A 13,627-nucleotide genomic window follows, 5' to 3' on the forward strand; every position below is an offset into this window, starting at 1 on the left:
GTCGCTTCTTCATATTGGACTCACTACACTGTAAAAAATGAATTTGTTCATTGGTATTTTTTACGTATTTTTTCTATGTAGAATTTACTTGAAAACATTAGTTTTGCCACTTACGCACTAAATTTAAGTCTTGCTAACTCAAACTTTCAACTTAGTAGAACATACGTGATATATTTAAGTAAAATCAAATACATAAGAACTTTATTTTCAGCTTGTATTAATTTAGTAATTTTAACTCAAAATCAGAAATTATACGTATTACTCAAACAATTTATGTTGATTATTCTTATCTTTTTAAAGTAAGGACCGATGCAGTGCGTAATAGAAATATTTACATAATTTATGAATATTCATTAAGACCAAATTAAACTCTTTTTTAAATAAAACAATTCTTTTTTGTGGTTGAATGAAAATTTAAGGACTTTAAAACATTTACTAATTCATTTAACATGGCTAAGCAAAGACAAGACAATTTTTAATTGTTACCCAGTTCAAAACAAATCAAAACTTGATATTTCAGGAAATTGTCAACCAATTTTCCTTTTAAGATGCTACGATCAAGTATATATAAAATTTGGAGCGAATTGAATGTGTGTCGAATTGAATGTGTGCGAATTGAATATGTGTCGAATTGAAGCGTATGTAATAGCTTGTGATGGTGGTAGATATATATATATATATATATATATATATATATATATGGTTAAATCTTAAATAGAAGTAGTGTTAGTGATTAGTGATTAATATTAAATAGAAGTAGTGAATGATTAGTGGATGTTACTTATTAAATTAGATGGGTACCAAATCGTGCAATACGTAATCCTTTCATAGCTTTTTTTTAATTATCTAAAATGATTACAATACTTAAATTATTTACGTTAATGTAACTCGATTTAACTGAGTAAAAATTTATTCAGCAAAATAAGTAAATTCTACTTAAGATGCCGTAGGTAATATTTACTTAATAAAAATAAGGCAATTCTTTTCCTCAATTTTATTGAGTTATTTCGACTATTATTTTTTACAGTGTATGTTAGAAGGCACCACCAGTGGTAAAGATTCATTTCTGATAAACCAATAATTTAATCTTAAAGCTATTTTTAAAGCAATGTTCCTCCAAGTAAATTGCTGTTAATCGTTGAGATGTTTCCCCCACACATCTCCTTACTTCAGATTTCCGATTAAATTCTTTAAAAAAGGATGGTTTCTTGTAATGTCCTTTGTCGGATTCATTACACAATTCATAATCTTCTCATATTTTTAAGCGACTTTCACTCTCTTTCATTGCTTTTTCAATACAAGTGTGTAGTTTTTTTTTGGAAGGAATGTTTGCGCCTTCTCTTTAGTTGGTGCATATATACTTAAAAAACAAAATTAAAAGTCCTGTGTTTCCCTTTAATAAACAATATTCCACCATCAGCATCGGTGACGGTGTCTTCTATATTTGCTTCAATGTTTTCTTTAAACAAAGTTGCAGCTCTTTTTGCACTTTTGTACCGTGCAACAACAAAAAACACTTTACCTCTCAATTCACTTTAAATTACATGTTCAAGGTCTTTAGACCAATGCGTTTCTTAGATAAAAAGAACATCACCTTTTTCGTGTTTAAACCTCCAAAAAGTTTGGCGTTTGTCTTTGTTGTGCAGACCTTTAGAGACGATTCTCAGGAAATGACATGTTTTAGACATATCATTCAATAATATTTGAAAGAAAAAAATAATACTCCCTAAAAAAAAAACTTTCCCATCACATTTATTGTCAAAATCATTTCTTTTTTGGTATTTTCGATGGATATACATTATCATGAGCATAGTCATAATCAGAATAAAAGACTTACCATCACTGCTCTTTCGCCAGTCGCCATCCTGTTAGTAATGCTACCCAAATCATCCAACGATTGCCTAGCTCAGTGTTCCGGTGGAGAAGAACCGTCAAGGCTTAGTGAAGCTTCTAATTCGCAACGTTCATTAACTAATCTAAGTTTATTATGTCTCCCGTCATATATTATGTGGCGGGAGATAGAAAGAGAGGGAGAGAAGAGGATGAGAATATGAGAGTGGGTGAGAAAGGGAGGAAGAGAGAGAGAGAAAGACAGAGAAGTGAGCTGAATCTATTCATGCGCTGTAGCCTCGGTTTCCTCAGAGCCATCTATACACAGAGTTTGGCCAACTTGGTTTCACCATAGACGTAATGTTTCACTGGGTCACAACATGGCGTATATTCTTTTGTTTTGTGCTTGTCCAACAAAGCACGTATTGTGTTCAACTAGCACTGGGTTGACCAAACTCTGTGTATGGATGGCTCTGGGTTTCCTTTGTAAAGCAACCCCAGCATACCAACGTATACACTTTTCTTTCAAGGGTAAGTCTACCGTAACATTAATTTTTTTTAAACTAAAGCAGACAAAATAAAGAAACGCATCAGTGATATAAATCATCTGATTATTGTCTGGCTCTTCTGGTGGGTACCCAACCGTCAAGGCTTAGTGGGGTTTTTAATTTTGTTTATTAATTAGTCTATTATGTTTCCCGTCAAATATATTATGTGATGGGAGGTGGTACGGGAGGGAGAGAAGAGAATGAGAATATGTTACTTGATATTAAGAAATGATTTCTTGATATCAATTTATAATAAAACGGCTTGCCATAAGATCGCGCCAGCTCGCCACAACTCGAGCTTCTAAGTCGGCTAAGTGGGAGCCCTGCTTTAGTCTAGCAAGACATCAAAGTTGTTTGTAATAAAAGCAGAAAAAAATAAGAAACGCATCAGTGAAAGTAGCGGTATTGTATCAAACAAAAGGTGACAACACTGTGACGTTTCTTGCAAGGCCTTATCCAAAAGCTCTGTATAGAGAATTTAATGAATTTCCATTTCGGTGTTGATGAAGGATTTATTGCGCAATAATTATCTTGGGCCTCTAGATAATTGAGTTTATATTCAAAGGAAACATGTTGTAACAATAATGAATTAATTCTTTTTTTAGTACAAAGCAAATAGGAGAGGACTGGTGTTCGTAAAAGTAAATCAAAGACTTGCCAATTTGTGTTTAATCTTTCGCAACTTCCATATATAAGGGAGTTTACGGATACAATCTGTGCATGGGCAGATAAAGGTCATTTGTACCAAAAAGGTAAAACCCACAGAGATGAATACAGAGGCGGCCGAGCGACTTCCAAAGTAGGGGGGGGGGCACCAAGAAAAAAGGGCACTTTCTGGAAAAAAAAGGGCACCTACAAAGGGAAATCGGGACATTGGTATATACCCCTACATTGTAATCACAAATATAGGGGATGATTTCAATATTTGCTTCACTTTGCTTCACATGTGCACCATAAAAATATTGCTTAAGCATCAAAATATGTGCAGTTGGGTTTGATTGTCTAAAGAATTGTTTGCGAGAGAGCGAAGCGAGCGAGGAAAAATTTTAAGATGTGTGAGGTCGCAGTGGAAAGCATTGGAAAGCTTGAGTAGTGATATTTTTCACAAAGAAATATTGTTCACTTTTTATTTGAACTAACGAGCGAAAAAGTGAACAGATGATAAAATTTGAATACAAAAGCATTATTGTGTCAACAAATTTGCTTATATTTGATTTGTGAAAAATAGCAAAATTTTACAATCCTAAAACCTGCAATTTGACAATTTTCCGATTACTTCCGGCTCACGAAAATAAAACGTGAATTCGTTCAAATACAGTTCTTTATGTTATATGTCAGATTAGTGCCCACACATGCCCAGTCGAGTAATTTTGATTAATATTTTAGGAAATTGTGCTCCATATCCTTTCGCTTGCCTCCTAAGGTAATAGTATAAACAGTGGCGGATCCAGGGGGGGGGGGGGGCCCGGCCCCCCCCCCTTGAGAAAAAAAATCATGTAAAATCACGTGATTTTTACCTTTTTCGGGGGTTGGGTCCCCTCCCCCTGGCGCTCAAGGGGGGGGGGGGGGGTGCAAGTCGAAATTTTTTTGAGGATCAAAAAAAAAAAATGTGCTCACTACCCCCCCCCCCCCCCCCCCCCCCCCCCACTGAACGAATTTTTGGCCGGCGCGTTTTTCAAATTTTCGGGAGCAAAAAAAAAAAAAGTTGGGCCCCCTCCCCTAAGAAATCCTGGATCCGCGCCTGAGTATAAACCAAAGGTTTTGCTTTACTTTGCTTTGTAATTCTGTTCTGGTTGTTCCAATTTTTTTGGTCCACTTTGCCCCGGGTTCCCCTACTGCTCGTAATTTAAGACGAATGGAAGCGAACGGTAATTAGGCTATCATCACAAAAGCATATTTCCCTTTGTAAGTGACCCGTTACTTTGCAGCTAGGCAGAAATCTATTGTCTACGTATCTGCATTAAGATTCAGTTAAGCACATGCCCGACATATTTTCTCTTGGCGGCATCATTCGGAAGATGGTACAAAGGGAATGAGCTAGATATGACTTCATCTCTTGAAACCTCTTTGATCTTATTCTAATGGGCCCCTCCAAGCGTAAAAATTCAAAACCTGATCTGAGTTGTTGTTGGTATGGTATTAATATTTTTTATTTGATATATATAGGCCTATATATATATTTCATTATATTTTATTGACGGCTTTTGCACGAATAAGAAATCCTAATCCTGTAAATCCTAATACCAATCCCTAAATTAAGAGTCGATTTCCATTCCTATTTCCGAGACTAACTGTGCGGATCGAGGAATTTTACTCTCAAATCATACCTCTAACCTATATATTTGAACTTTGATACAACACGTACACACACACACTCATCAGCTCATGGATATATAGATACTCAGATATAGCCAAGTCATCGTCTCGATAATTTTGAACTATGGCCTGGAAATCTTGCTACTAATTTAGGCACGTTAATGACAGAGACATAAAGGCAAACACATTAACCCTAGCTACAGTTAACGCGGATGAATTACACCGGTACGATTCAGGCATTCATGTGCTAAAGCCTGGTTGCTTTTCAACACGCGTAGGCCAAGTTCATATTACTAGTAGTACACGTTTGAACGGTAGAAAAAATGGCTGCTACAGCTGGGAAACGTTTTGTGCTTGCGGAAGCTTTTGATGGTGACGTCAAAGAGACAAATTTCCGTTTGGAAGCAACCTTGATTCCCGCTCCGAATGAAGGAGGTAGGCTTAATGTTTTTCATTTTAATTGTTATAAGTAAACATACCTATGTGCAATCTTATCATTAAAACTTTTATCAGTAATAAATGAATAATTATAAATTATGAAGTAATTATTAAGTATTCCCCCAATTATGATGAATTACACCTGCAAACGTAAACTTTAAAGACCGTCAACACTACTGGGCCAGAAGGAATTAGATCACACAGCGAGGTCACTGACAGGTGGCTATCTCATTAACTCAGCTCTCAACTAACATAAGAAAAAGAGGATCATGGGGGACCAACAGGCACCAATTGGGAAAGTTTTCTATACAGAGGGAGCAAGTAGTTACAAGTAGGAGAGTGGGGTTTTAAAGAAAGTCACATGGATGCCTGCATGGTAAAAAAATTATCCAAGGTATTTTAACCTGAAAATTTCCCTTGCAAATCCATGCAACTATTAAAAAACTTTTTATTTGTATGTTCATCTAGTGGCGTAAAAAAAACTAGTTCCAGAATCGAGACTATGTTCAAAATGCACAGGTATATATTATATGCATAACAAATGTGAAATGTGAATCACTCCATGAATTATCTACTTTTCTTTGCAGAGGTGTTGCTAGAAGCTCTGTATCTAACCGTCGACCCCTACATGAGGTGAAAAATGTTTCTAGTTTTTCTTCATAATAAGTTTGCGAAGTTATACAGCAAATGTAATTCAAAGCATATAAGTGTCGCCTAAAAGTGTTCTCTAATTTCATTTCGCATTGTATTAATTTCCAAGAGAGTTGCCAAATATATAGATACAAATGATAGTTTATGTATTGGTTTGTATGAGACTGCAATTGAGTCGAATGTCCAGTTTGTAATGTATTTTGGTCACTCATGAAACAATAAATCAAGATTGGCTTAAAGTTAAAAACCGGACTATCGACTAATAACTATAATGAACAATATTTTGAACAAGTTACTTCAAGACAGAATAAGTCCTATGTGCGAAATATTGTTTCATTTATTTGCATGTGCATGTCAACTGATTTTGTTTTTATTTTATTTTTAGTCTCTCTCTCTCCCTTTATATCTTTCTCTCTGTATATATTAGTTAAAATATATACACGCATATAAATGTATACATGTATTAAAACATCCATACCACCCGACCACGCACACCTACCCGCCCACCCGCAAATATAATCGTCCGATAATGAGTATTTGCCGTGCTGTGCGAATAATTAAATATATAATAAATACATTAATGACTTAAGTGCGAAGTTCAAGTGAGATCACACAGCTATAGTCATTCCTCCTAGCAAACAATAAGAATAGAAAATGCAATGTCACAGTGGTATGTTAATTAAATGAATAATGCTATCTTATTTACACTTTAAAGGAATACAACATAATACCCTTGAATGGTGTCCTTGGTAAAAAAAAAACTCCTCTATCAAATTACACGTACATGTCCTCACTTTGTATGTGATAAGTATATGCATGCAATGTCTATTTTTACAATCGGATCTCATATTCATTTTGTCATCTTTTCTCTTTATTTGTAGAGTATGGGGAGTTCAGGAAGGGGAACCGATGGTTGGAGAACAAGTGGCCAAGTAAGAATGCAGACAAAATTTTAAAGCGAAATTTGATTGATTTCTACACACATTTTTGAATAATTATTTCATATAATGTATTCAAGAGATTAAACCAAAACGCAGTTTTGAAGATTATGTATGTGTGATCTGTTGCAATTATTATTTCCAAGCTGAGAATATACATGTATACATGCAGGGGGTGTTTCACAAAGATCCTAAGTAGAACTTAACACTAAGTTGGACTTAAAAATTATGGACAGCCATTGGAGCCTTAAAATGAAATATATCCAAAAGCAGAAATTCAAGTATTTTAGACTTTTTATAAAATCCACAACAAGAACATGAAATCTCCTTGATGATAGAAAATATGAATGATTTGAATCAACATTTTATGACTTTCAAAATAACTTTTACAAAATATTTTCAAAGATGCTGATGGCTTTCCATAATTTTTAAGTCCTACTTAGAGATAAGTTCAACTTAGGATCTTTGTGAAATACCCCCCTGGACTCTTTAATATATTTATACCGCTTTTTGAACAACACGAGTGATGAAATAATTGTGAAATGTGACTGAACGCCAATAATATAATCAATAACAACAACACCAACAACTATAAAAAAAAAAAACATCAACGAATTGTCTCACGTGTATTCAGGGTGATAGCGAGCCGGGATAATAACATAGCCGTAGGTTCCTTGGTCCAAGCCCAGAGTGGATGGACAACACATTCTGTTGCCAAGGGCAGTGACGTCACGCCGGTACCGACATTCTCTTCACCTGATTGGCCAAAGTCTCTTGCACTCGGAGTGTTAGGCATGCCAGGGTAAGAAATAACTATATTCTCTCGCTCCGTATAATGCAAAAACGGTTTTGGGCATAACCTGGGTGCGATTACTAAAGACAAAATGAAACATGTTTATCTATACCCTCTGATATGTTAGTCACACCGCCAAACGGACTAAACACCAATTCCAAACCGACCGATATTGTCCGGGAAGTCCACCCTGGTATTAAGTGTTTTTGTTTTTTTTAGAACAAAAAAAAAAAAAACGAGAGGAACAAATCGGTGAAAGTTCGAGCAAATTCCCGATGAAAATAACAAAGTTATGAATTGTTGAAGTTCCGATCAATCAAACACAAATTGGCAACTGTGTGACGTATTTTACGAGGTCCCTTCCCGTTTGGTCTGTAGTAAAAATAAATCAGAAATTTTCTATCATGAATACACCCTAAATATGATAATTGCATATAATATGGAGAACAAAAATCTATTCCGTCATCATTATCGAAGAAAATGAAAGTTAAATGAAAGTGTCACTGTAAAGAGTAAAGTTGTAATCGGAAGTGGACCAGGCCACGCTAAGAAATCCTCCCATCCAGTTCATTTCTCACGATGCTAACATTAAAAAGCAAAAGCATTCAATTAACTCCTTCCTACCGGGCTTCTATTTTCTATTTTACTATTCACCTTACCTGGATGGACATCGAGTGGCAATTGTGTATACAGTTTTGTAGCAGGGATTTGAACCGCGTGCCTTGCGGTGCAAAGTCAGGGTATTGTCCACTAAACCAGACCACATCTCCGTATGTATTGTCTGCAGGATTATGTAGAGGATTTTATACTGTACTTGTTTTTTTGTTTTTTTTTGCGCAGGAAGACGGCTTACTTTGGCTTGTTAGATTCCTGTCGTCCTAAAGCAGGAGAGACAGTAGTCGTGAGTGGAGCTGCAGGTGCCGTAGGTGGCGTGGTTGGACAGATAGCCAAAATAAAGGTAAGACCTGACCAAGATCCCTTCTACTGACCAAGTGACATGCTTCATACCTTCACGCACCCCTTCTCTCTACAGAATAAGTGTGCTCGACTAATCTCTCAAAAACCGAAATGGCCCTATGTTGCCTCCTTGTTAAATGAACTGCAGTATAGCTTCCAGTAATACTGACATAATTCAATAATTTTGTTCAAACTTGTATACCTATGTCAACCCCTCTTCCCCAATAATCTCCTCACCCTTTCAGCAGCAGAGAACATCATATTCACTTCGATCTACATTCGGCTCCCTCCTCTCTCATTCCCCAATGGTAGTAGTGGTAGTAAAACTTTTGGTAGGCTTTTGGGATAACTTGTTTAGCATATAGCTAATCTGGCACCTGGAAAAGAGTGAAATATGGATGTTTTTGTTGTTGTTGTTGAAATATGGATGTTGATGTTAACCATAATTAGGCACTGAAGAGTAAAGAACCTCTAACTTTGCAAGCTTGCACTTGCAAAGATTGTGATTATCTACAGCCTTTATATGACACCATTTTTCTGTTTAAAGAATTCAAATGCGCAGGCTCCTCCATTGATATCAGTATTTTCACACTTGCCGAAGTATCAAGTATGACATCATGCAATAATAATTTGATTGTGTTAATTGCTTCCTAGGGATGTCGAGTTATTGGCTTCGCTGGGTCGGACAAGAAGGTTCAATACCTGAAGGATTTAGGCTATGATGTCGCCATTAATTACAAAACCATGGGCGACCTGGACATGACTCTCAAAAAAGCAGTTCCCGAGGGTATCGACTGCTACTATGACAACGTAAGTAAAATTCGGTTTGTTTGAAATGATCTCAGATATACCTTCTTCTTTTTCTTTGGTGCAGTTTGCTTCCTTCAATCTCGAAGATTCTTGCAGAACTTTGGTGTAGTTTGTGTCACAGGGATAACGTGCCATGTGCCAATAATTAACAAGGTGCAAGTAAAAGCAGCATTGGATCTAGCTGATGCAGCCTCTCGTCAATTAGAGACGAAAGGCTTCCACATGTGCGGCTGGCACGACATTAGCTGAGAGGTGTTCCATGTCCTCACAGTTCTTACCTTGTTCATTGTATGTGAGCGTCATGAACACGAAGCAGAAAGGGGATTTTGTAGATACACGAGAAGCCATCACTACCAACATGGTATTATTTCTGGAGGCGGATCCAGGATTTTGTACAAGAGGGGACACAATCTCTCTAAAATACTGAATGCTGACATCTGAGAAAGACACGGTCGCAAAGAGTCCGGGCAAAGAGGTTCTAAAAAAAAAATCAGCTTTAATACGGCTATTTTAATAGTCTTCTCGATTACTTATGAAATGTTAGAGGAGACATGGTGGCTCGGTGGTAAAGCAGTGCAGGTCTCGTAACCTGGAGGTCCCGGGTTCTGTTGACAAGTACGCTTAATGACTTAACATAAATTTTAGCTACCGTTGGACTCAGTATAATATTATTGCTATCGTCATTATTGTCCATCGCTTTCTTATTTCAACCGATTTCAAAATGTATATTACTTTAATTGTCCCTCATGCATTACATTATATAGGTTGGAGGTGAGTTTTCAAGCACCGTGCTGTACAATATGAACGTTCGAGGCCGTGTATGTGTGTGTGGATCTATCAGCGCATACAACGAAAAAGAACGTCCAAAAGGTTTGAAGAAATTTCAAATTCAATTCAGTTTAATTCAGATGATTATTTTGTTAATTAATCCACTCATTTATTCTGTAATTCACATTCTCTTCTCACACCACTATCTTTATCAAGTTGTTTTATTTTCTCTCCCTTTTGTCTTGTCTCGTCCTATCTCTCTCTCTCTTTCTCTATCCGTCTCTTTCTTTCTGTCCTTCATAGTATTGTATAAGTATGATATATGTGTAGATTTGTAAGATATCTTGGTTTTTGTTTCTACTTTTATTTGACCTTTTTTTATATAAACTCCATATCTGCGGAATAATGGGGGTTTGACATCATCGACTTGCTATAGATATAATTAGCATGCGATGTCATGGTTTTGTTAAATATTTCGAAACTTTAAAATTCCATAAATTTCTTATTGTTCGTCCAATTGTGATGAAACTTTTACCGTTTTATTTGTCTAATCATTTTCTATCTATTTAATTCAACATGAATCCAGTATCTTACCAAAATGCTTTGCATGTATATGTGCATATATGAATGTTTGCATTTTTGTTTAATAACTAAGGAATTAATAAAGACTGAACTAATTATATATTTCCATGCAGCAAGTATTGTACAACCAGCGATAAATCGGCAACGTTTGACCATGCAAGGGATGATGGTGTACGATTACACTGACCGATTCCCGGAAGCCTTGAAAGACATGATGCAGTGGATTCAAGAGGTATTTCTTAATACAAAAAAGAAAGAAAAGAGAAGATTGATTCTTTTTAAAGGCCCAGTGCACTACTTGTAGCTACTTGCGCCCTCTATATAACAAACAATGCCTAATCGGTGACCATTGGTCCCCCCATGATCCTCTTTTTCTTCTGTTAACTGAGAGCTGAGTTGATGAGATAACCACCTGTCCAGTGACCTTGCAGGGTAGTCTAATCCCTCCTGTAAACTACGGCAGATAAGCTTTAAAGGGCAATTCAACCTTTGCAATATATTCATTGAGTTGTGTATCAAAGCAGAACAATTAGAGAAAGGGAATTGCGAGAGTTCGAAATATAACTGAGCAATAATAAGATAGTTTTTAACAAGTTTGAAATATGAAATTGCTCGGCCTTTGTGTATCCCGGATTGGCAGTTCGGTCAGTGGATTATGACGTAGTCATTGGTAACCCTATCGTTTATCGTGTACTAAAGAATATCATTAGTTTATGTTTTTCTCCTGAGTGACCTCTCCCTTGGAGAACTTTTATGGATAACTTATTACAAATTGTAGGTTCCCTTTAAAGAAAAGACTCCCCGATTCATTATTTGAGAGAGCTGGAGGGTGTGAGGGAGTGAGCAAGCGAGGGTGCGAGTGAGTAGGAGAAAGAAAGAAAGAGAGAGAGAGAGAGAGAAAACTAGAGAGGGTGATACAGAGAGAGAGAGAGAGAGGCAGACAGAACAGAAAGAGATATAGACTCGGTGTTGAAAACAGATTTATCATCGTCATCTCTTTTCCAGCAGTCCTTTTCCAGGAATAATTTATCTACTTAGTAGTTCTACAAAACCTTTATCATTACTGACTTATTTTGTGTGTTTCTGTGATCTTTCTCTCGCGGAAATAATTTTGGATAACACACATATTTTGTCTGATTTCATTTTTTTTTCTCAGGGTAAACTGAAGTACCGTGAGCACGTTACCAATGGATTTGAGAACACTCCAAAGGCTTTCATGGAACTCTTCAGCGGCGACAACTTTGGCAAAGCCATCATCAAAATATAGTCACCTCTGTATAGTTAACCTTTCATTTGCTCGTAGTGCCGCCTGGCATAGCTGCTTGTTTGCCCCACGCGCCAATCGGCATAACTTATAAGGAATTATAAGATGACGAAGCGGATCTTAATCAATTAAAGGTAAAGACCAGTATTGGAAACGCCCCAATTTCAAAAAATGAAATGGAAGCTATATTAACAATCATGTGAAAGAATATGTTTTGACTAATACATGATGATACAAATTTTGCCGGGAAACCGCCTACTAATTGATATATTTGGTAAATTATTTTATCTACATGGTCTGTGAGAGATAAACGCACGTGTCGCGCACGTGTGCGTATAGTCCCATATACATCTTTCTGTGTACAGTGCTTGTAACTTTACGAAGACTGGGCCAAATTTCTTATCATTTTGATGATTCCAGAACCTTGCAGTACACACCAATACTTATATGCTAGATGATCAACCTTTTCTGATCGATTCCATAACGTTTCTTTCACAATGTAATCGCATGACCATAACTGGTCTTTACCTTTAATGATTGGTTGAGAGCGTATACGTGATCAGCCATTTATTTTGTCTAACACGTAATTTTACTAGTGACCAGTCATTAGTAAAATCGTGTAATAAAACATCATCTTATAAAACAAAATAATAATACACATCATTTTGTTCGGGCATTAGTAAAATTACCCACACTCGGTACCCTCGAAACAGTCCAAACACTCTCGGCTATCGCCTCGGGCCTTTGCTTTGTGAAAAGTATTACGTAATGCGAACATGATTTTTATTGGATGTACAAATTGAAATTGCCCTTGAGTTGATTTTTCGAAAGTAGTCGTGATCGTGTTATGGCAACCCTTATAGATTACTTAAGACATTGAAATACTCTCGAAGACCATTTGCTTGGCAAAAAAAGATTTTGAAATAAAGTTTGGCTCTGGTCACGTGGCTGTTTATAAGCAATTATAGGAGAGTTTTTTGAAATACTTAAGTATTGGTGTATACTGAGAGGTTTTGGAAGCACAAAAGTGATAAAAACTGACGCAGTCATACTAAAAATCACAGTCATGCTGAGCACTTATAAAAGTATACATGTATAGGCATATACTACCCAAACATGTGTAATGAATGTTTGATCCATTGTTTGTTATTTTTCTTCATCTTTCGTATATGAGAGCATTTGAAGAGTACCGTGTTGTAGAAGGTTCTGTATTTCCATAATATTGTTCCAAACTAGCATAAACAAAATTGGAAAAATCACAGTTTACTATCTTCTTTTAATACCAGAGCCCCATCTGATAAAGATTGATCCAAATCAATCTCAAGTCCGCCATTCAATTGCAAGTTGCAAGAGTGTCGACTATCTTATGTACATAATTGCAATTGAAATCAATCGCAAATAAGTAGCAATAAAACACAACTGGTTATAAGACGGGGCCCTGAACTCAACCTTCTCTTTAAGACGAATTTGAATATGTTTACGACGTGCTGTTTTAAATGTATAATTTCTCCCGATGTTGCGTAATTTTTCTTTCAGTTCTGTCTGTACCATAATTGTTGATACAAATATGATTCCATATGAAAATAAAGTCGTCATTGAATTAATTAAAATGTGATTAAATATGACCTAGCTACCACAAAATCAATCCAAGCAAGGCCATTTCAATATCCTTGCGCGTCACCTAGTTATTGCTTTTTTAAACGTATTTCGATGATATCTATATGGGAAATTC

At 36.2% G+C, this 13,627-nt stretch overlaps 1 protein-coding gene across 1 annotated transcript; it reads left to right on the forward strand.

The window, feature by feature from the left end:
* The first annotated feature begins 4,732 nt into the window (after positions 1 to 4,732).
* Positions 4,733 to 12,086, forward strand: LOC576601 (prostaglandin reductase 1). Its single transcript, XM_030989385.1, has 9 exons — positions 4,733 to 5,129; positions 5,720 to 5,765; positions 6,665 to 6,715; positions 7,356 to 7,523; positions 8,355 to 8,472; positions 9,126 to 9,281; positions 10,046 to 10,151; positions 10,745 to 10,863; positions 11,788 to 12,086. Exons 1-9 carry the CDS (start codon positions 5,018 to 5,020, stop codon positions 11,896 to 11,898), a joined length of 987 nt encoding a protein of 328 aa, XP_030845245.1. The 5' UTR covers positions 4,733 to 5,017; the 3' UTR covers positions 11,899 to 12,086.
* Positions 12,087 to 13,627: the final 1,541 nt, after the last annotated feature.

This window comes from Strongylocentrotus purpuratus, unplaced genomic scaffold (assembly GCF_000002235.5).
Source record: "Strongylocentrotus purpuratus isolate Spur 01 unplaced genomic scaffold, Spur_5.0 spur5_scaffold_18, whole genome shotgun sequence".
NCBI lineage: Eukaryota > Metazoa > Echinodermata > Echinoidea > Camarodonta > Strongylocentrotidae > Strongylocentrotus > Strongylocentrotus purpuratus.